At 47.9% G+C, this 20,271-nt stretch overlaps 1 protein-coding gene across 3 annotated transcripts in view; it reads right to left on the bottom strand.

Moving 5' to 3' along the window:
- LOC106601980 (epsin-3) overlaps positions 1-20,271 on the bottom strand; it is a 63,753-nt gene that overhangs the window by 10,333 nt on the left and 33,149 nt on the right. The window contains exons 8-10 of one of the 3 annotated variants that reach the window (XM_045719705.1): positions 15,700-15,777; positions 14,839-14,928; positions 10,464-10,550 (exon numbers count right to left, since the gene is read on the bottom strand). In XM_045719705.1, the coding sequence (XP_045575661.1) occupies positions 10,464-10,550; positions 14,839-14,928; positions 15,700-15,777 (255 nt within the window). The remainder of the gene's footprint in view (positions 1-10,463; positions 10,551-14,838; positions 14,929-15,699; positions 15,778-20,271) is intronic. The other 2 variants (XM_045719706.1, XM_045719707.1) reach the window with 2 other exon arrangements.

Below are 20,271 nucleotides of genomic sequence, written 5' to 3'. Positions count from 1 at the left end.
TTATAGGATAGGAGGATAGTTATAGGAGTTATTGGATAGGAGGATAGTTATAGGATAGGAGGATAGTCATAGGAGTTATAGGATAGGAGGATAGTTATAGGAGTTATAGGATAGGAGGATAGTTATAGGATAGGAGGATAGTTATAGGATAGGAGGATAGTCATAAGAGTTATAGGATAGGAGGATAGTTATAGGAGTTATAGGATAGGAGGATAGTTATAGGAGTTATAGGATAGGAGGATAGTTATAGGAGTTATAGGATAGGAGGATAGTTATAGGAGTTATAGGATAGGAGGATAGTCATAGGATAGGAGGATAGTCATAAGAGTTATAGGATAGGAGGATAGTCATACGAGTTATAGGATAGGAGGATAGTTATAGGAGTTATAGGATAGGAGGATAGTTATAGGATAGGAGGATAGTCATAAGAGTTATAGGATAGGAGGATAGTCATAGGAGTTATAGGATAGGAGGATAATCATACGAGTTATAGGATAGGAGGATAGTTATAGGATAGGGGGATAGTTATAGGATAGGAGGATAGTTATAGGATAGGAGGATAGTCTTAAGAGTTATAGGAGTTATAGGATAGGAGGATAGTCATAGGAGTTATAGGATAGGAGGATAGTTATACGAGTTATAGGATAGGAGGATAGTTATAGGATAGGGGGATAGTTATAGGAGTTATAGGATAGGGGGATAGTCATAGGAGTTATAGGATAGGAGGATAGTTATAGGAGTTATAGGATAGGAGGATAGTTATACGAGTTATAGGATAGGAGGATAGTTATAGGATAGGAGGATAGTCATAGGATAGGGGGATAGTCATAGGAGTTATAGGATAGGAGGATAGTTATAGGATAGGGGGATAGTTATAGGAGTTATAGGATAGGAGGATAGTTATAGGAGTTATAGGATAGGAGGATAGTTATACGAGTTATAGGATAGGAGGATAGTTATAGGATAGGGGGATAGTCATAGGAGTTATAGGATAGGAGGATAGTCATGAGTTATAGGGGGATAGTCATAGGAGTTATAGGATAGTTATATGAGTTATAAGATATAACATCTCAGCATATATTTTAGCCTTACCTATGCTTTGACTCTCTACTATGGCCTCCAAAACTATGTCGGCGCTATACAGCTCATACAGAGGAGTGTGTTGACTGTTATGGTTACTGTCCATATGGAGAGTACTATAGTGTTGACTGTTATGGTTACTGTCCATATGGAGAGTACTATAGTGTTGACCATGTGATGCTATACCTCAGACCAGGCTGTCCCCCACCCTCCCTTGTGGAGCTCAGACCAGGCTGTCCCCCACGCTCCCTTGTGGAGCTCAGACCAGGCTGTCCCCCACGCTCCCTTGGGGAACTCAGACCAGGCTGTCCCCCACGCTCCCTTGGGGAGCTCAGACCAGGCTGTCCCCCACGCTCCCTTGGGGAGCTCAGACCAGGCTGTCCCCCACGCTCCCTTGTGGAGCTCAGACCAGGCTGTCCCCCACGCTCCCTTGGGGAACTCAGACCAGGCTGTCCCCCACGCTCCCTTGGGGAGCTCAGACCAGGCTGTCCCCCACGCTCCCTTGGGGAGCTCAGACCAGGCTGTCCCCCACGCTCCCTTGTGGAGCTCAGACCAGGCTGTCCCCCACGCTCCCTTGGGGAGCTCAGACCATGTGATGCTATACCTCATCCCCCCCACACAGACAGAATGTAAAAACCACCAAGCCTGTCAAACATACGGTGTGGAAATGGACTGACAAGGCCATTAGGGAGTTAAAGGAGTGCCAAGACACCAGGGATTGGAACATATTGAAGGACAACAATGCCAACATACACGACTACACAGACAAGGTCACAACCTACATCAGTGGATGTGAGGAGAATTGCATACCATCAAAGACTGTTCTATCACACAGCAACAACAAGCCATTGTTCACTGGTGAGCTTAGGGCTCTTCACAGTGCCAAAGAGGAAGCCCACAGGGCTCTCCGCTCTGCCAAAGACGAAGCCCACAGGGCTCTCCGCTCTGCCAAAGAGGAAGCCCACAGGGCTCTCCGCTCTGCCAAAGACGAAGCCCACAGGGCTCTCCGCTCTGCCAAAGACGAAGCCCACAGGGCTCTCCGCTCTGCCAAAGAGGAAGCCCACAGGGCTCTCCGCTCTGCCAAAGACGAAGCCCACAGGGCTCTCCGCTCTGCCAAAGAGGAAGCCCACAGGGCTCTCCGCTCTGCCAAAGACGAAGCCCACAGGGCTCTCCGCTCTGCCAAAGAGGAAGCCCACAGGGCTCTCCGCTCTGCCAAAGACGAAGCCCACAGGGCTCTCCGCTCTGCCAAAGAGGAAGCCCACAGGAGCAAGACCAGGGTCCTCTATGGAGAGGCCAAGATAAAGCTACAGTCAGGAATGAAGTCAGCCAGACAGAGACAGGCTGGAGCAACAGTTCTCCAGCAACAACAACTCATCTGTCTGGCATGGCCGGAAACAAACTAGAAACCTTAAGATCCTCCAGCAGCAGACGATCCCTCACTGCAGAATAAACTAAACCAGTTCTACTCCAGATTTGACTCACAAAGGGCCCTCAATCACCAGGACAATAACTGTCCTTACCACCCCCTCTCTCCCATCTACCCCACCCCTCCCTCTCCAGGATCCTTTCTCATTTACCCTTCTGCCATCCCAGGAACTTCTCACCCCCCCTCCTTCCCCCAGCCAGTCTGCCCTCCCCTTCCCCCACCCCTGGTCATCACGGGGCAGGAGGTCAACAAACTCTTTAGGAAACAGATCAGCAGGAAGGCTGCCGGCCCGGACAAGGTCTCTCCAGCCACACTTAAGAAATGGGCTGACCAGCTCTCCCCTGTTTTCACTGATTAATTCAACCACCAGTTCACCTACAGAGCTACCAGGTACTGTCCCATCTCTAAACCTTCACCTCGACCCACTGCAGTTCACCGACAGAGCTACCAGGTACTGTCCCATCTCTAAACCTTCACCTCCACCCACTGCAGTTCACCTACAGAGCTAACAGGTACTGTCCCATCTCTAAACCTTCACCTCGACCCACTGCAGTTCACCTACAGAGTTAACAGGTACTGTCCCATCTCTAAACCTTCACCTCGACCCACTGTAGTTCACCTACAGAGCTAACAGGTACTGTCCCATCTCTAAACCTTCACCGCGACCCACTGTAGTTCACCTACAGAGCTAACAGGTACTGTCCCATCTCTAAACCTTCACCTCGACCCGCTACAGTTCACCTACAGAGCTACCAGGTACTGTCCCATCTCTAAACCTTCACCTCGACCCACTACAGTTCACCTACAGAGCTACCAGGTACTGTCCCATCTCTAAACCTTCACCTCGACCCACTGCAGTTCACCTACAGAGCTACCAGGAACTGTCCCATCTCTAAACCTTCACCTCGACCCGCTACAGTTCACCTACAGAGCTACCAGGTACTGTCCCATCTCTAAACCTTCACCTCGACCCGCTACAGTTCACCTACAGAGCTACCAGGTACTGTCCCATCTCTAAACCTTCACCTCCACCCACTGCAGTTCACCTACAGAGTTAACAGGTACTGTCCCATCTCTAAACCTTCACCTCGACCCACTGCAGTTCACCTACAGAGTTAACAGGTACTGTCCCATCTCTAAACCTTCACCTCGACCCACTACAGTTCACCTACAGAGCTACCAGGTACTGTCCCATCTCTAAACCTTCACCTCGACCCACTGCAGTTCACCTACAGAGCTACCAGGTACTGTCCCATCTCTAAACCTTCACCTCGACCCACTACAGTTCACCTACAGAGCTACCAGGTACTGTCCCATCTCTAAACCTTCACCTCGACCCACTGCAGTTCACCTACAGAGCTAACAGGTACTGTCCCATCTCTAAACCTTCACCTCGACCCACTACAGTTCAACTACAGAGCTACCAGGTACTGTCCCATCTCTAAACCTTCACCTCGACCCACTACAGTTCACCTACAGAGCTAACAGGTACTGTCCCATCTCTAAACCTTCACCTCGACCCGCTACAGTTCACCTACAGAGCTAACAGGTACTGTCCCATCTCTAAACCTTCACCTCGACCCACTGCAGTTCACCTACAGAGCTACCAGGTACTGTCCCATCTCTAAACCTTCACCTCGACCCACTACAGTTCACCTACAGAGCTACCAGGTACTGTCCCATCTCTAAACCTTCACCTCGACCCACTACAGTTCACCTACAGAGCTACCAGGTACTGTCCCATCTCTAAACCTTCACCTCGACCCACTGCAGTTCACCTACAGAGCTACCAGGTACTGTCCCATCTCTAAACCTTCACCTCGACCCACTGCAGTTCACCTACAGAGCTACCAGGTACTGTCCCATCTCTAAACCTTCACCTCCACCCACTACAGTTCACCTACAGAGCTACCAGGTACTGTCCCATCTCTAAACCTTCACCTCGACCCACTACAGTTCACCTACAGAGCTACCAGGAACTGTCCCATCTCTAAACCTTCACCTCGACCCACTGCAGTTCACCTACAGAGCTACCAGGTACTGTCCCATCTCTAAACCTTCACCTCGACCCACTGTAGTTCACCTACAGAGCTACCAGGTACTGTCCCATCTCTAAACCTTCACCTCCACCCACTACAGTTCACCTACAGAGCTAACAGGTACTGTCCCATCTCTAAACCTTCACCTTGACCCACTACAGTTCACCTACAGAGCTACCAGGTCTGTGGTCCACACTGTGAACATGGTCCTACACTACATTCTCAAACACCTGGAAAACCCAGAGACATATGCAAGGATATTGTTGGTGGACTTTAGCTTTGCATTCAATACCATCATCCCAGAACTGCTACAAGATAGACTCTCCCAGCTGAACGTGTCCAGCTGCATCTTCCAGTGGATCACTGACTTCCTGACCAACAGGACACAACACGTGAAGCTGGGAAAATACCTTTCCGACTCTTTATCCCTCAGCACCTGGAGCGCCGCAACGATGCGTAGTCTCACCTCTACTGAACTCACTCTACACCAATGACTACACCTCCAACAACACACCTGTCAAACTACTGTAGGTTACATAGTGGTACGGTGTGTTAACTGTTATATACTGTAGGTTACATAGTGGTATTGTGTGTTAACTGTTATATACTGTAGGTTACATAGTGGTACGGTGTGTTAACTGTTATATACTGTAGGTTACATAGTGGTACGGTGTGTTAACTGTTATATACTGTAGGTTACATAGTGGTACGGTGTGTTAACTGTTATATACTGTAGGTTACATAGCGTGGTACGGTGTGTTAACTGTTATATACTGTAGGTTATATAGAGTGGTACGGTGTGTTAACTGTTATATACTGTAGGTTACATAGTGGTACGGTGTGTTAACAGTTATATACTGTAGGTTACATAGTGGTACGGTGTGTTAACTGTTATATACTGTAGGTTACATAGAGTGGTACGGTGTGTTAACTGTTATATACTGTAGGTTACATAGTGGTACGGTGTGTTAACTGTTATATACTGTAGGTTACATAGTGGTACGGTGTGTTAACTGTTATATACTGTAGGTTACATAGAGTGGCACGGTGTGTTAACTGTTATATACTGTAGGTTACATAGTGGTACGGTGTGTTAACTGTTATATACTGTAGGTTACATAGAGTGGTACGGTGTGTTAACTGTTATATACTGTAGGTTATATAGAGTGGTACGGTGTGTTAACTGTTATATACTGCAGGTTACATAGTGGTACGGTATGTTAACTGTTATATACTGTAGGTTATATAGAGTGGTACGGTGTGTTAACTGTTATATACTGTAGGTTACATAGTGGTACGGTGTGTTAACTGTTATATACTGTAGGTTACATAGTGGTACGGTGTGTTAACTGTTATATACTGTAGGTTACATAGAGTGGCACGGTGTGTTAACTGTTATATACTGTAGGTTACATAGTGGTACGGTGTATTAACTGTTATATACTGTAGGTTACATAGTGGTACGGTGTGTTAACTGTTATATACTGTAGGTTACATAGTGGTACGGTGTGTTAACTGTTATATACTGTAGGTTACATAGTGGTACGGTGTGTTAACTGTTATATACTGTAGGTTACATAGTGGTACGGTGTCTTAACTGTTGTATACTGTAGGTTATATAGAGTGGTACGGTGTGTTAACTGTTATATACTGTAGGTTACATAGTGGTACGGTGTGTTAACTGTTATATACTGTAGGTTATATAGTGGTACGGTGTGTTAACTGTTATATACTGTAGGTTATATAGAGTGGTACGGTGTGTTAACTGTTATATACTGTAGGTTACATAGTGGTACGGTGTGTTAACTGTTATATACTGTAGGTTATATAGAGTGGTATGGTGTGTTAACTGTTATATACTGTAGGTTACATAGTGGTACGGTGTGTTAACTGTTATATACTGTAGGTTATATAGAGTGGTACGGTGTGTTAACTGTTATATACTGTAGGTTACATAGTGGTACGGTGTGTTAACTGTTACTTTACAACGGAACGATTTGACTAGTGCAGTGTTAGCTAGCTAGCTACATAGTTGTCTTTGTCATAGCTTGATAATTGTGTAGTTTAGTAATTATCGAGGTTAGCTAGCCAGCTCTTTCCGTCCCCCGCGACGCCATTTTTTCCAAACCCAGCCAACTATTACCGACGAGCAGCATTGTAGAAACTAAATACATTACAAAGGAACGTCTTGATTAGTGTTATGTTAGCTAGCTACAAAGTTGCTTTTGTATCATGACAAGGTGTAGTACTGAAACTATCGAGGTTACCTAGCCTGCTACACGTTCAAAGTCAAGAACGCAGCCACTGCTAGCTAGCCTACTCCACCAGCCAGCAGTACTGTATCATTTTCGTCATTTTAGTCAATAAGATTTTTGCAACGTAAGCTTAACTTTCTGAACATTCGAGATGTGTAGTCCACTTGTCATTCCAATCTCCTTTGCATTAGCGTAGCCTCTTCTGTAGCTTGTCAACTATGTGTCTGTCTATCCCCGTTCTCTCCCCTCTGCACAGGCCATACAAACGCTCCACACCGCGTGGCCGCTGCCACTCTAACCTGGTGGTCCCAGCGCGCACGACCCACGTGGAGTTCCAGGTCTCCGGCAGCCTCTGGAACTGCCGGTCTGCGGCCAACAAGGCTGAGTTCATCTCAGCCTATGCTACCCTCCAGTCCCTAGACTTCCTGGCGCTGACGGAAACATGGATTACCACAGATAACACTGCTACTCCTACAGCTCTCTCCTCGTCTGCCCACGTGTTCTCGCATACCCCTAGAGCATCGAGCCAGCGGGGTGGTGGCACTGGAATCCTCATCTCTCCCAAGTGGACATTCTCTCTTTCTCCCCTGACCCATCTGTCTATCTCCTCATTTGAAATCCATGCTGTCACAGTTACCAGCCCTTTCAAGCTTAACATCCTTATCATTTATCGCCCTCCAGGTTCCCTTGGAGAGTTCATCAATGAGCTTGACGCCTTGATAAGTTCCTTTCCTGAGGATGGCTCACCTCTCACAGTTCTGGGTGACTTTAACCTCCCTACGTCTACCTTTGACTCATTCCTCTCTGCCTCCTTCTTTCCACTCCTCTCCTCTTTTGACCTCACCCTCTCACCTTCCCCCCCTACTCACAAGGCAGGCAATACGCTTGACCTCATCTTTACTAGATGCTGTTCTTCCACTAATCTCATTGCAACTCCCCTCCAAGTCTCCGACCACTACCTTGTATCCTTTTCCCTCTCGCTCTCATCCAACACTTCTCACTCTGCCCCTACTCGGATGGTATTGCGCCGTCCCAACCTTCGCTCTCTCTCTCCCGCTACTCTCTCCTCTTCCATCCTATCATCTCTTCCCTCTGCTCAAACCTTCTCCAACCTATCTCCTGATTCTGCCTCCTCAACCCTCCTCTCCTCCCTCTCTGCATCCTTTGATTTTCTCTGTCCCCTATCCTCCAGGCCGGCTCGGTCCTCCCCTCCTGCTCCGTGGCTCGACGACTCACTGCGAGCTCACAGAACAGGGCTCCGGGCAGCCGAGCGGAAATGGAGGAAAACTCGCCTCCCTGCGGACCTGGCATCCTTTCACTCCCTCCTCTCTACATTTTCCCCTTCTGTCTCTGCTGCTAAAGCCACTTTCTACCACTCTAAATTCCAAGCATCTGCCTCTAACCCTAGGAAGCTCTTTGCTACCTTCTCCCTCCTGAATCCTACTCCCCCTCCCCCCCCCCTCCCCCTCCCCCCCCTCCTCCCTCTCTGCGGATGACTTCGTCAACCATTTTGAAAAGAAGGTTGACGACATCCGATCCTCATTTGCTAAGTCAAACGACACCGCTGGTCCTGCTCACACTGCCCTACCCTGTGCTTTGACCTCTTTCTCCCCTCTCTCTCCAGATGAAATCTCGCGTCTTGTGACGGCCGGCCGCCCAACAACCTGCCCACTTGACCCTATCCCCTCCTCTCTTCTCCAGACCATTTCCGGAGACCTTCTCACCTCGCTCATCAACTCATCCTTGACCGCTGGCTACGTCCCTTCCGTCTTCAAGAGAGCGAGAGTTGCACCCCTTCTGAAAAAACCTACACTCGATCCCTCCGATGTCAACAACTACAGACCAGTATCCCTTCTTTCTTTTCTCTCCAAAACTCTTGAACGTGCCGTCATTGGCCAGCTCTCCTGCTATCTCTCTCAGAATGACCTTCTTGATCCAAATCAGTCAGGTTTCAAGACTGGGCATTCAACTGAGACTGCTCTTCTCTGTGTCACGGAGGCTCTCCGCACTGCTAGAGCTAACTCTCTCTCCTCTGCTCTCATCCTTCTAGACCTATCTGCTGCCTTTGATACTGTGAACCATCAGATCCTCCTCTCCACCCTCTCCGAGCTGGGCATCTCCGGCTCGGCCCACGCTTGGATTGCGTCCTACCTGACAGGTCGCTCCTACCAGGTGGCGTGGCGAGAATCTGTCTCCGCACCACGTGCTCTCACCACTGGTGTCCCCCAGGGCTCTGTTCTAGGCCCTCTCCTATTCTCGCTATACACCAAGTCACTTGGCTCTGTCATATCCTCACATGGTCTCTCCTATCATTGCTATGCAGACGACACACAATTAATCTTCTCCTTTCCCCCTTCTGACTACCAGGTGGCGAATCGCATCTCTGCATGTCTGGCAGACATATCAGTGTGGATGACGGATCACCACCTCAAGCTGAACCTCGGCAAGACGGAGCTGCTCTTCCTCCCGGGGAAGGACTGCCCGTTCCATGATCTCGCCATCACGGTTGACAACTCCATTGTGTCCTCCTCCCAGAGTGCTAAGAGCCTCGGCGTGACCCTGGACAACACCCTGTCGTTCTCCGCTAACATCAAGGCGGTGACCCGATCCTGTAGGTTCATGCTCTACAACATTCGCAGAGTACGACCCTGCCTCACACAGGAAGCGGCGCAGGTCCTAATCCAGGCACTTGTCATCTCCCGTCTGGATTACTGCAACTCGCTGTTGGTTGGGCTCCCTGCCTGTGCCATTAAACCCCTACAACTCATCCAGAACGCCGCAGCCCGTCTGGTGTTCAACCTTCCCAAGTTCTCTCACGTCACCCCGCTCCTCCGCTCTCTCCACTGGCTTCCAGTTGAAGCTCGCATCCGCTACAAGACCATGGTGCTTGCCTACGGAGCTGTGAGGGGAACGGCACCTCCGTACCTTCAGTCTCTGATCAGGCCCTACACCCAAACAAGGGCACTGCGTTCATCCACCTCTGGCCTGCTCGCCTCCCTACCTCTGAGGAAGCACAGTTCCCGCTCAGCCCAGTCAAAACTGTTCGCTGCTCTGGCACCCCAATGGTGGAACAAGCTCCCTCACGACGCCAGGACAGCGGAGTCAATCACCACCTTCCCGGAGACACCTGAAACCCCACCTCTTTAAGGAATACCTCGGATAGGATAAAGTAATCCTTCTAACCCCCCCCCCCCCTTAAAAGATTTAGATGCACTATTGTAAAGTGGTTGTTCCACTGGATATTATAAGGTGAATGCACCAATTTGTAAGTCGCTCTGGATAAGAGCGTCTGCTAAATGACTTAAATGTAAATGTTATATACTGTAGGTTACATAGAGTGGTACGGTGTGTTAACTGTTATATACTGTAGGTTATATAGAGTGGTACGGTGTGTTAACTGTTATATACTGTAGGTTATATAGAGTGGTACGGTGTGTTAACTGTTATATACTGTAGGTTACATAGAGTGGTACGGTGTGTTAACTGTTATATACTGTAGGTTATATAGAGTGGTACGGTGTGTTAACTGTTATATACTGTAGGTTACATAGTGGTACGGTGTGTTAACTGTTATATACTGTAGGTTATATAGAGTGGTACGGTGTGTTAACTGTTATATACTGTAGGTTATATAGAGTGGTACGGAGTTTTAACTGTTCTTACCCCAATTCCACCAGACGCCGCCTCTCGTTTACTCTCCTCCAGAGCTTTTTGGAGCAACGACTCGTCTCCTTGGCGACTCCGTTGCTCCTGGCAACACACAGACACATGGACACTGTTAGGCATGACATGGCTCGGAGACAAACTCACTGATTCTAACACTAACACACACACTAACACACACACTAACACACACACACACTTTCTGTCTACCAAATGGCCCCCTATTTCCATATACAGTGCATTATGGGACCAGGACCCAGAGGGCACTATAGAGGGAACAAATGTAGTGCTTTGACTCTGGTCAAAAGCAATATGTAGGGAATAGGGCTCTGGTCTCAAGTAGTGCACTATATAGGGAATAGGGCTCTGGTCTAAAGTAGTGCACTATATAGGGAATAGGGCTCTGGTCTAAAGTAGTGCACTATATAGGGAATAGGGCTCTGGTCTAAAGTAGTGCACTATATAGGGAATAGGGCTCTGGTCTCAAGTAGTGCACTATATAGGGAATAGGGCTCTGGTCTAAAGTAGTGCACTATATAGGGAATAGGGCTCTGGTCTAAAGTAGTGCACTATATAGGGAATAGGGCTCTGGTCTCAAGTAGTGCACTATATAGGGAATAGGGCTCTGGTCTCAAGTAGTGCACTATATAGGGAATAGGGCTCTGGTCTCAAGTAGTGCACTATATAGGGAATAGGGCTCTGGTCTCAAGTAGTGCACTATATAGGGAATAGGGCTCTGGTCTCAAGTAGTGCACTATATAGGGAATAGGGCTCTGGTCTCAAGTAGTGCACTATATAGGGAATAGGGCTCTGGTCTCAAGTAGTGCACTATACTAACTCAGAGAAACAGTCACTGTCTTTAGACACAGTACTAACTCAGAGAAACAGTCACTGTCATTAGACACAGTACTAACTCAGAGAAACAGTCACTGTCTTTAGACACAGTACTAACTCAGAGAAACAGTCACTGTCTTTAGACACAGTACTAACTCAGAGAAACAGTCACTGTCTTTAGACACAGTACTAACTCAGAGAAACAGTCACTGTCTTTAGACACAGTACTAACTCAGAGAAACAGTCACAAAAAACAGAAATGCGTGGTCAGACAACACAGACTACTGGACCACAACAACACAGACTACTGGACCACAACAACACAGACTACTGGACCACAACAACACAGACTACAAGACCACAACAACACAGACTACTGACTGGACCACAACAACACAGACTACTGACTGGACCACAACAACACAGACTACTGACTGGACCACAACAACACAGACTACTGACTGGACCACAACAACACAGACTACTGGACCACAACAACACAGACTACTGGACCACAACAACACAGACTACTGGACCACAACAACACAGACTACTGGACCACAACAACACAGACTACTGGACCACAACAACACAGACTACTGGACCACAACAACGCAGACTACTGGACCACAACAACACAGACTACAAACTGGACATGGATATATGAGTAGGAACGGCATCACTGACTTCACATACTGACTTCACATACTGACTTCACATACTGACCTCACATACTGACCTCACATACTGACTTCACATACTGACTCACACATAGTCAGACATACACATACACTGCGTGCACAATTATTAAGTAAGTGAGTATTCTGATCTTTGTTTCTATTCACATTTTCGAACTCCAAACCATATAAACTTGAAACTCAACTCCCAAACCTACGGCCAGTTTCTGGAAGATTCTTTCGTCAAACAGTGGTACAGGAAGAAGTCCTCAGCATTCTAGAAGGCCATGATCTTTATGAAGGACAATGCTCCATCACATGCATCCAAGTACTCCACTGCTTGGCTAGCCAGCAAGGGCCTCAAAGATGCCTGAATAATGACCTGGCCCCCTTCCTCAACTGACTTAAATCCTATTGAGAACTTGTGGGCCCTTCTCAAACGTGAGATTTACAGTGACGGAAGACAATACACCTTTTTGAACAGCATTTGGGAGGCTGTGGTTGCTGTTTCAGTGAAAATTGATCGTGAACAGATCAAGAAACTGACAGACTCCATGGGTGGAAGGCTCATGGCAGTTATTGAAAATAAGGGTGGCTATATTGGTCACTGAATATTTTTGAAATGCCAAAAATGTTATATAATTGTCATTTCGTGTTACTTATCTGTTACACTTACTCTAAAAATTGAGAATAAACAAGTGAGTTGAGAGAAATTATTTTTGTAATTTAGTTGCCTAATAATTCTGCACACTAATAGTTGCCTAATAATTGTGCACACTTATATATTTCCCTGAGAAAGACAAAACTCATTTTTCCTTTGTTAAACATTCAGGTTAGAGGTTAAATAACATGTTGGATTGACTGAGAGCATTGTGTTTGTTCAACAATAAAATTAATCCCGAGGAATACAATTTGCCTAATAATTGTGCACGCAGTGTAGACACAACACATGCACGGGTCACACAACAGCACATGTCTAGAAGCTGGACAAGACATGTGAGAAGGAAGACAAGACATCAGACAGAGACAGAGAGTCTACTCCAGTCAGAGAGGAGAGAGAGGAGAGCACCAGTCACTCAGTGAGTAACTGCTTCCATTGTGCCACCCTGGCAGAGAGAGGGGGGTAGAGAGAGAGAGGGGGGGGGTAGAGAGAGAGAGAGAGAGCGAGAGGGAGAGGGGGGTAGAGAGAGAGAACAACAAAGAGGCAGTAAAACCCAGTGGAGCTACAGAAACAGAGTGAGTTCCCAGTCTCGAGAAGCAGAGTGAGTTCCCAGTCTCGAGAAGCAGAGTGAGTTCCCAGTCTCGAGAAGCAGAGTGAGTTCCCAGTCTCGAGAAGCAGAGTGAGTTCCCAGTCTCGAGAAGCAGAGTGAGTTCCCAGTCTCGAGAAGCAGAGTGAGTTCCCAGTCTCGAGAAGCAGAGTGAGTTCCCAGTCTAGAGAAGCAGAGTGAGTTCCCAGTCTAGAGAAGCAGAGTGAGTTCCCAGTCTAGAGAAACAGAGTGAGTTCCCAGTCTAGAGAAACAGAGTGAGTTCCCAGTCTCGAGAAGCAGAGTGAGTTCCCAGTCTCGAGAAGCAGAGTGAGTTCCCAGTCTCGAGAAGCAGAGTGAGTTCCCAGTCTCGAGAAGCAGAGTGAGTTCCCAGTCTCGAGAAGCAGAGTGAGTTCCCAGTCTAGAGAAGCAGAGTGAGTTCCCAGTCTAGAGAAACAGAGTGAGTTCCCAGTCTAGAGAAACAGAGTGAGTTCCCAGTCTAGAGAAACAGAGTGAGTTCCCAGTCTCGAGAAGCAGAGTGAGTTCCCAGTCTAGAGAAGCAGAGTGAGTTCCCAGTCTAGAGAAGCAGAGTGAGTTCCCAGTCTAGAGAAGCAGAGTGAGTTCCCAGTCTAGAGAAGCAGAGTGAGTTCCCAGTCTAGAGAAGCAGAGTGAGTTCCCAGTCTCGAGAAGCAGAGTGAGTTCCCAGTCTCGAGAAGCAGAGTGAGTTCCCAGTCTCGAGAAGCAGAGTGAGTTCCCAGTCTCGAGAAGCAGAGTGAGTTCCCAGTCTCGAGAAGCAGAGTGAGTTCCCAGTCTCGAGAAGCAGAGTGAGTTCCCAGTCTCGAGAAGCAGAGTGAGTTCCCAGTCTAGAGAAACAGAGTGAGTTCCCAGTCTCGAGAAGCAGAGTGAGTTCCCAGTCTCGAGAAGCAGAGTGAGTTCCCAGTCTCGAGAAGCAGAGTGAGTTCCCAGTCTCGAGAAGCAGAGTGAGTTCCCAGTCTCGAGAAGCAGAGTGAGTTCCCAGTCTCGAGAAGCAGAGTGAGTTCCCAGTCTCGAGAAGCAGAGTGAGTTCCCAGTCTCGAGAAACAGAGTGAGTTCCCAGTCTAGAGAAACAGAGTGAGTTCCCAGTCTAGAGAAGCAGAGTGAGTTCCCAGTCTAGAGAAACAGAGTGAGTTCCCAGTCTAGAGAAACAGAGTGAGTTCCCAGTCTAGAGAAGCAGAGTGAGTTCCCAGTCTAGAGAAGCAGAGTGAGTTCCCAGTCTAGAGAGTAAAACATTGACACGGTGATGAGCAGCCAGACAGACAGACAGAAGGAAAGGAAGACAGAGAGGTGTTGAGCAGAGCTGAAGGACCAGAAGGGTTAAAGACACAGGGGGCTCAGGGGGGAGAACATGCTCCCCACCTTCCCCTCTCAGTGGGCCAAACCTAGTCCCTATGTAGTGCACTACTTTGGGCCCGAGACCTATGTGGCTAGTCTGGTCAAGCAGTCTGACCTCTGCACTCACGTTTCTGTCTCACTCCGCCATAATGTGAGCTGGTGAGATCAGGCTGGTTCCACCAGGCCACTATATCGCAGTGCACTACATAGTGACTAGGATGCCATCTGGGACAGGGCCAGGGGCACTACCTGCTGGTGCTCCTCTTTGCTCAGGCTCAGGGCGATCTGGAGCTGTCTCTCTTCATCCATATCCAAGGCAACCGGAGGAGGCGAGGCCGGCTATAAGGGAGCAAATCGGTGGAGTGGAGTGGAGGAGGGGAAATACAAGTCAGTCGTTGGTGGATAAATAAAAACACTTCCTAACCTGCCTTGATATTCACATTGGTGCAGTTCCAGGTTGTCTTTTTTACAGACGCACTGCAAATCTCAGAAGAACGCTGTATCACATCATGTGGTTGCTGAGATGTGCAAAATAGGTGACCTGGAACGCCACCATTGTTGATACATTTCATGGAAAGCAAGCCCTCTTTGCCCCTCCCCAAGACAGTGATTGGTGTGTACACCAGAAGAGGTCAGAGGGCGGGATCTCATACCATTGGTCTAAAGAGAGAGGGAGATGGTGCTATTGGTTAGTGGAAACAGAAGGATGCAGCCTTATCCATCTGTGACGAGAGAAAAGGTGCAGCACAGCAAGCTGCTTGGCTGTTCAGGAACCAGGGTCAAAGTTAATTTGACCCACAGGTCTAAGAGAGAGAGAGAGAGAGCGAGAGAGAGACAAAGAGACAGAGAAAGAGCTTGCAGCAGGAGGTAAAATGGTTTGGTTAGGGTTAGATTTAGTATTGCAAAATTCTGGTAACTTTCCTGAAATTCCCTAATTTCCCAGAAATCCCAGTTGAAGAATTCCCAGAATCAGGAGGGAATATAGAGGGAGAGAGATCTCCAACCGGGATTTCTGGGAAACCTGGGAATTTTGGGGATGTTTCTGGATTTTTACAACCCTAGTTAGGGTTGAGGATGCAGGGGGCTAGAGGGGCTACATCTCAGCAGTACCTTCTGAGCTTCCTCCTTGCTGAGGCTCAGGGCGATCTGGAGCTGGGTCTGTTCATCAATGTCCACCGGGGGAGCAGGCTGGAGTGTTAAAGGGGGTCGTGTTATTAGCAGGGCTAACTGCACTCAAAACACTTCTGCTTTTCATTTGTTTCTAGTCAGGGATCAGGGACACCAGGTGAGTGGAGTCTGGCCAATAAATCACATTGATGAATTAACGGGTAGAAAAGAAAACCTGAAATCATTTGTCTCTCGACGGCCAGTAGTTGAATAAATTCTGTGTTAGGAGTTGGACTAACAACTGGAAAGTCTGTAAAAGTTTTCCAATATTCAGCTTATAAAGTTAGTCAACGATGGGTTTTTGTGTGTTTTACAAAAGGAGCTAAGAGATTGTGTGTGTTTTATAAAAGGACCTAAGAGACTGTGTGTGTTTTATAAAAGGACCTAAGAGATTGTGTGTGTTTTATAAAAGGACATAAGAGATTGTGTGTGTTTTATAAAAGGACATAAGAGATTGTGTGTGTTTTATAAAAGGACCTAAGAGATTGTGTGTGAGCCTCTCGGGTGGCGCAGTGGTCTAAGACACTGCATCACAGTGCTATCTGTGCTACTAGAGATTCTGGGTTAGAGTCCAGGCTCTGTCTCAGTGGTCTAAGACACTGCATCGCAGTGCTATCTGTGCCATTAGAGATCCTGGGTTAGAGTCCAGGCTCTGTCTCAGTGGTCTAAGACACTGCATCACAGTGCTATCTGTGCCACTAGAGATCCTGGGTTAGAGTCCAGGCTCTGTCTCAGTGGTCTAAGACACTGCATCACAGTGCTATCTGTGCCACAAGAGATCCTGGGTTAGAGTCCAGGCTCTGTCTCAGTGGTCTAAGACACTGCATCACAGTGCTATCTGTGCCACTAGAGATCCTGGGTTAGAGTCCAGGCTCTGTCTCAGTGGTCTAACACACTGCATCACAGTGCTATCTGTGCCACTAGAGATCCTGGGTTAGAGTCCAGGCTCTGTCTCAGTGGTCTAAGACACTGCATCACAGTGCTATCTGTGCCACTAGAGATCCTGGGTTAGAGTCCAGGCTCTGTCTCAGTGGTCTAAGACACTGCATCACAGTGCTATCTGTGCTACTAGAGATCCTGGGTTAGAGTCCAGGCTCTGTCTCAGTGGTCTAAGACACTGCATCGCAGTGCTATCTGTGCTACTATAGATCCTGGGTTAGAGTCCAGGCTCTGTCTCAGTGGTCTAAGACACTGCATCACAGGGCTATCTGTGCTACTAGAGATCCTGGGTTAGAGTCCAGGCTCTGTCTCAGTGGTCTAAGACACTGCATCACAGTGCTATCTGTGCTACTAGAGATCCTGGGTTAGAGTCCAGGCTCTGTCTCAGTGGTCTAAGACACTGCATCACAGTGCTATCTGTGCTACTAGAGATCCTGGGTTAGAGTCCAGGCTCTGTCTCAGTGGTCTAAGACACTGCATCACAGTGCTATCTGTGCTACTAGAGATCCTGGGTTAGAGTCCAGGCTCTGTCTCAGTGGTCTAAGACACTGCATCACAGTGCTATCTGTGCTACTAGAGATCCTGGGTTAGAGTCCAGGCTCTGTCTCAGTGGTCTAAGACACTGCATCACAGTGCTATCTGTGCTACTAGAGATTCTGGGTTAGAGTCCAGGCTCTGTCTCAGTGGTCTAAGACACTGCATCACAGTGCTATCTGTGCTACTAGAGATTCTGGGTTAGAGTCCAGGCTCTGTCTCAGTGGTCTAACACACTGCATCACAGTGTTATCTGTGCTACTAGAGATCCTGGGTTAGAGTCCAGGCTCTGTCTCAGTGGTCTAAGACACTGCATCACAGTGCTATCTGTGCTACTAGAGATTCTGGGTTAGAGTCCAGGCTCTGTCTCAGTGGTCTAAGACACTGCATCGCAGTGCTATCTGTGCCACTAGAGATCCTGGGTTAGAGTCCAGGCTCTGTCTCAGTGGTCTAACACACTGCATCACAGTGCTACTAGAGATCCTGGGTTAGAGTCCAGGCTCTGTCTCAGTGGTCTAAGACACTGCATCGCAGTGCTATCTGTGCTACTAGAGATCCTGGGTTAGAGACCAGGCTCTGTCTCAGTGGTCTAACACACTGCATCACAGTACTAGCTGTGCCACTAGAGATCCTGGGTTAGAGTCCAGGCTCTGTCTCAGTGGTCTAACACACTGCATCACAGGGCTATCTGTGTTACTATAGATCCTGGGTTAGAGTCCAGGCTCTGTCTCAGTGGTCTAAGACACTGCATCACAGTGCTATCTGTGCTACTAGAGATTCTGGGTTAGAGTCCAGGCTCTGTCTCAGTGGTCTAAGACACTGCATCACAGTGCTATCTGTGCTACTAGAGATTCTGGGTTAGAGTCCAGGCTCTGTCTCAGTGGTCTAACACACTGCATCACAGTGCTATCTGTGCCACTAGAGATCCTGGGTTAGAGTCCAGGCTCTGTCTCAGTGGTCTAAGACACTGCATCACAGTGCTATCTGTGCCACTAGAGATCCTGGGTTAGAGTCCAGGCTCTGTCTCAGTGGTCTAAGACACTGCATCGCAGTGCTATCTGTGCTACTAGAGATCCTGGGTTAGAGTCCAGGCTCTGTCTCAGTGGTCTAACACACTGCATCACAGTGCTATCTGTGCTACTAGAGATCCTGGGTTAGAGTCCAGGCTCTGTCTCAGTGGTCTAACACACTGCATCACAGTGTTATCTGTGCTACTAGAGATCCTGGGTTAGAGACCAGGCTCTGTCTCAGTGGTCTAACACACTGCATCACAGTACTAGCTGTGCCACTAGAGATCCTGGGTTAGAGTCCAGGCTCTGTCTCAGTGGTCTAACACACTGCATCACAGTGCTATCTGTGCCACTAGAGATCCTGGGTTAGAGTCCAGGCTCTGTCTCAGTGGTCTAACACACTGCATCACAGTGCTATCTGTGCTACTAGAGATCCTGGGTTAGAGTCCAGGCTCTGTCTCAGTGGTCTAACACACTGCATCACAGTGCTACTAGAGATTCTGGGTTAGAGTCCAGGCTCTGTCTTAGTGGTCTAAGACACTGCATCACAGTGCTATCTGTGCTACTATAGATCCTGGGTTAGAGTCCAGGCTCTGTCTCAGTGGTCTAAGACACTGCATCACAGTGCTATCTGTGCTACTAGAGATTCTGGGTTAGAGTCCAGGCTCTGTCTCAGTGGTCTAAGACACTGCATCACAGTGCTATCTGTGCTACTAGAGATCCTGGGTTAGAGTCCAGGCTCTGTCTCAGTGGTCTAAGACACTGCATCGCAGTGCTAGCTGTGCCACCAGAGATTCTGGGTTCGAGCCCAGGCTCTGTCGCAGCCGGCCGCGCCCGAGAGCTCCATGGAGCGACGCACAATTGGCCCAGCGTCGTCCGGGTTAGGGAGGGTTTGGCCGGCAGGGATATCCTTGTCTCATCACGCACTAGCGACTCCTGTGGCGGGCCGGGCGCAGTGCAAGCTGACACGGTCGCCAGGTGTACGGTGTTTCCTCCGACACGTTGGTGCGGCTGGCTTCCGGGTTAAGTGGGCATTGTGTCAAGAAGCAGTGCGGCTTGGTTGGGTTGTGTTTCGGAGGACGCACGGCTCTCGACCTTCACCTCTCCCGAGTCCGTACGGGAGTTGCAGCGATGAGACAAGACTGTAACTACCAATTGGATACCACGAAATTGGGGAGAAAAAAGGGAGAAAAAAAATATATATTGTGTGTGTTGAACAAAAGGACCTAAGAGATTGTGTGTGTTTTATAAAAGGACCTAAGAGATTGTGTGTGTTTTATAAAAGGACCTAAGAGATTGTGTGTGTTTTATAAATGGACCTAAGAGATTGTGTGTGTTGAACAAAAGGACCTAAGATATTGTGTGTGTTTTATAAAAGGACCTAAGAGATTGTGTGTGTTTTATAAATGGACCTAAGAGATTGTGTGTGTTTTATAAAAGGACCTAAGAGATTGTGTGTGTTTTATAAAAGGAGCTAAGAGATTGTGTGTGTTGAACAAAAGGACCTAAGATATTGTGTGTGTTTTATAAAAGGAGCTAAGAGATTGTGTGTGTTTTATAAAAGGACCTAAGAGATTGTGTGTGTTTTATAAAAGGAGCTAAGAGATTGTGTGTGTTTTATAAATGGACCTAAGAGATTGTGTGTGTTTTATAAAAGGACCTAAGAGATTGTGTGTGTTTTATAAAAGGAGCTAAGCGATTGTGTGTGTTTTATAAAAGGAGCTAAGAGATTGTGTGTGTTTTATAAAAGGAGCTAAGAGTGTGTGTTTTTTAGTCCCAGCCCTCGGTGCAGTATGCACCATCTAACAACACAGAGACAGAGGCCATTCAGTGCCATCAATACCAGGCTAGCTAACAGTGGATCAATAGCTCCACCCTGTCCAGTCCTTCATTCACTCAGCACAGCTGCAGGCGGATCACTCTGCAGCATCGCACTCTGTAATTGGCCAGATCGGCAGCCAACTCTGAGTATCAGTGTCTTTGATTGGCCAGGTGTTATAGATCGCATCACAAGGAGAGAGGGGTAATATTG

Source organism: Salmo salar, chromosome ssa06 (assembly GCF_905237065.1).
Source record: "Salmo salar chromosome ssa06, Ssal_v3.1, whole genome shotgun sequence".
Taxonomy (NCBI): Eukaryota; Metazoa; Chordata; class Actinopteri; order Salmoniformes; family Salmonidae; genus Salmo; species Salmo salar.
This window is presented reverse-complemented; position numbering and strand designations above follow the sequence as displayed.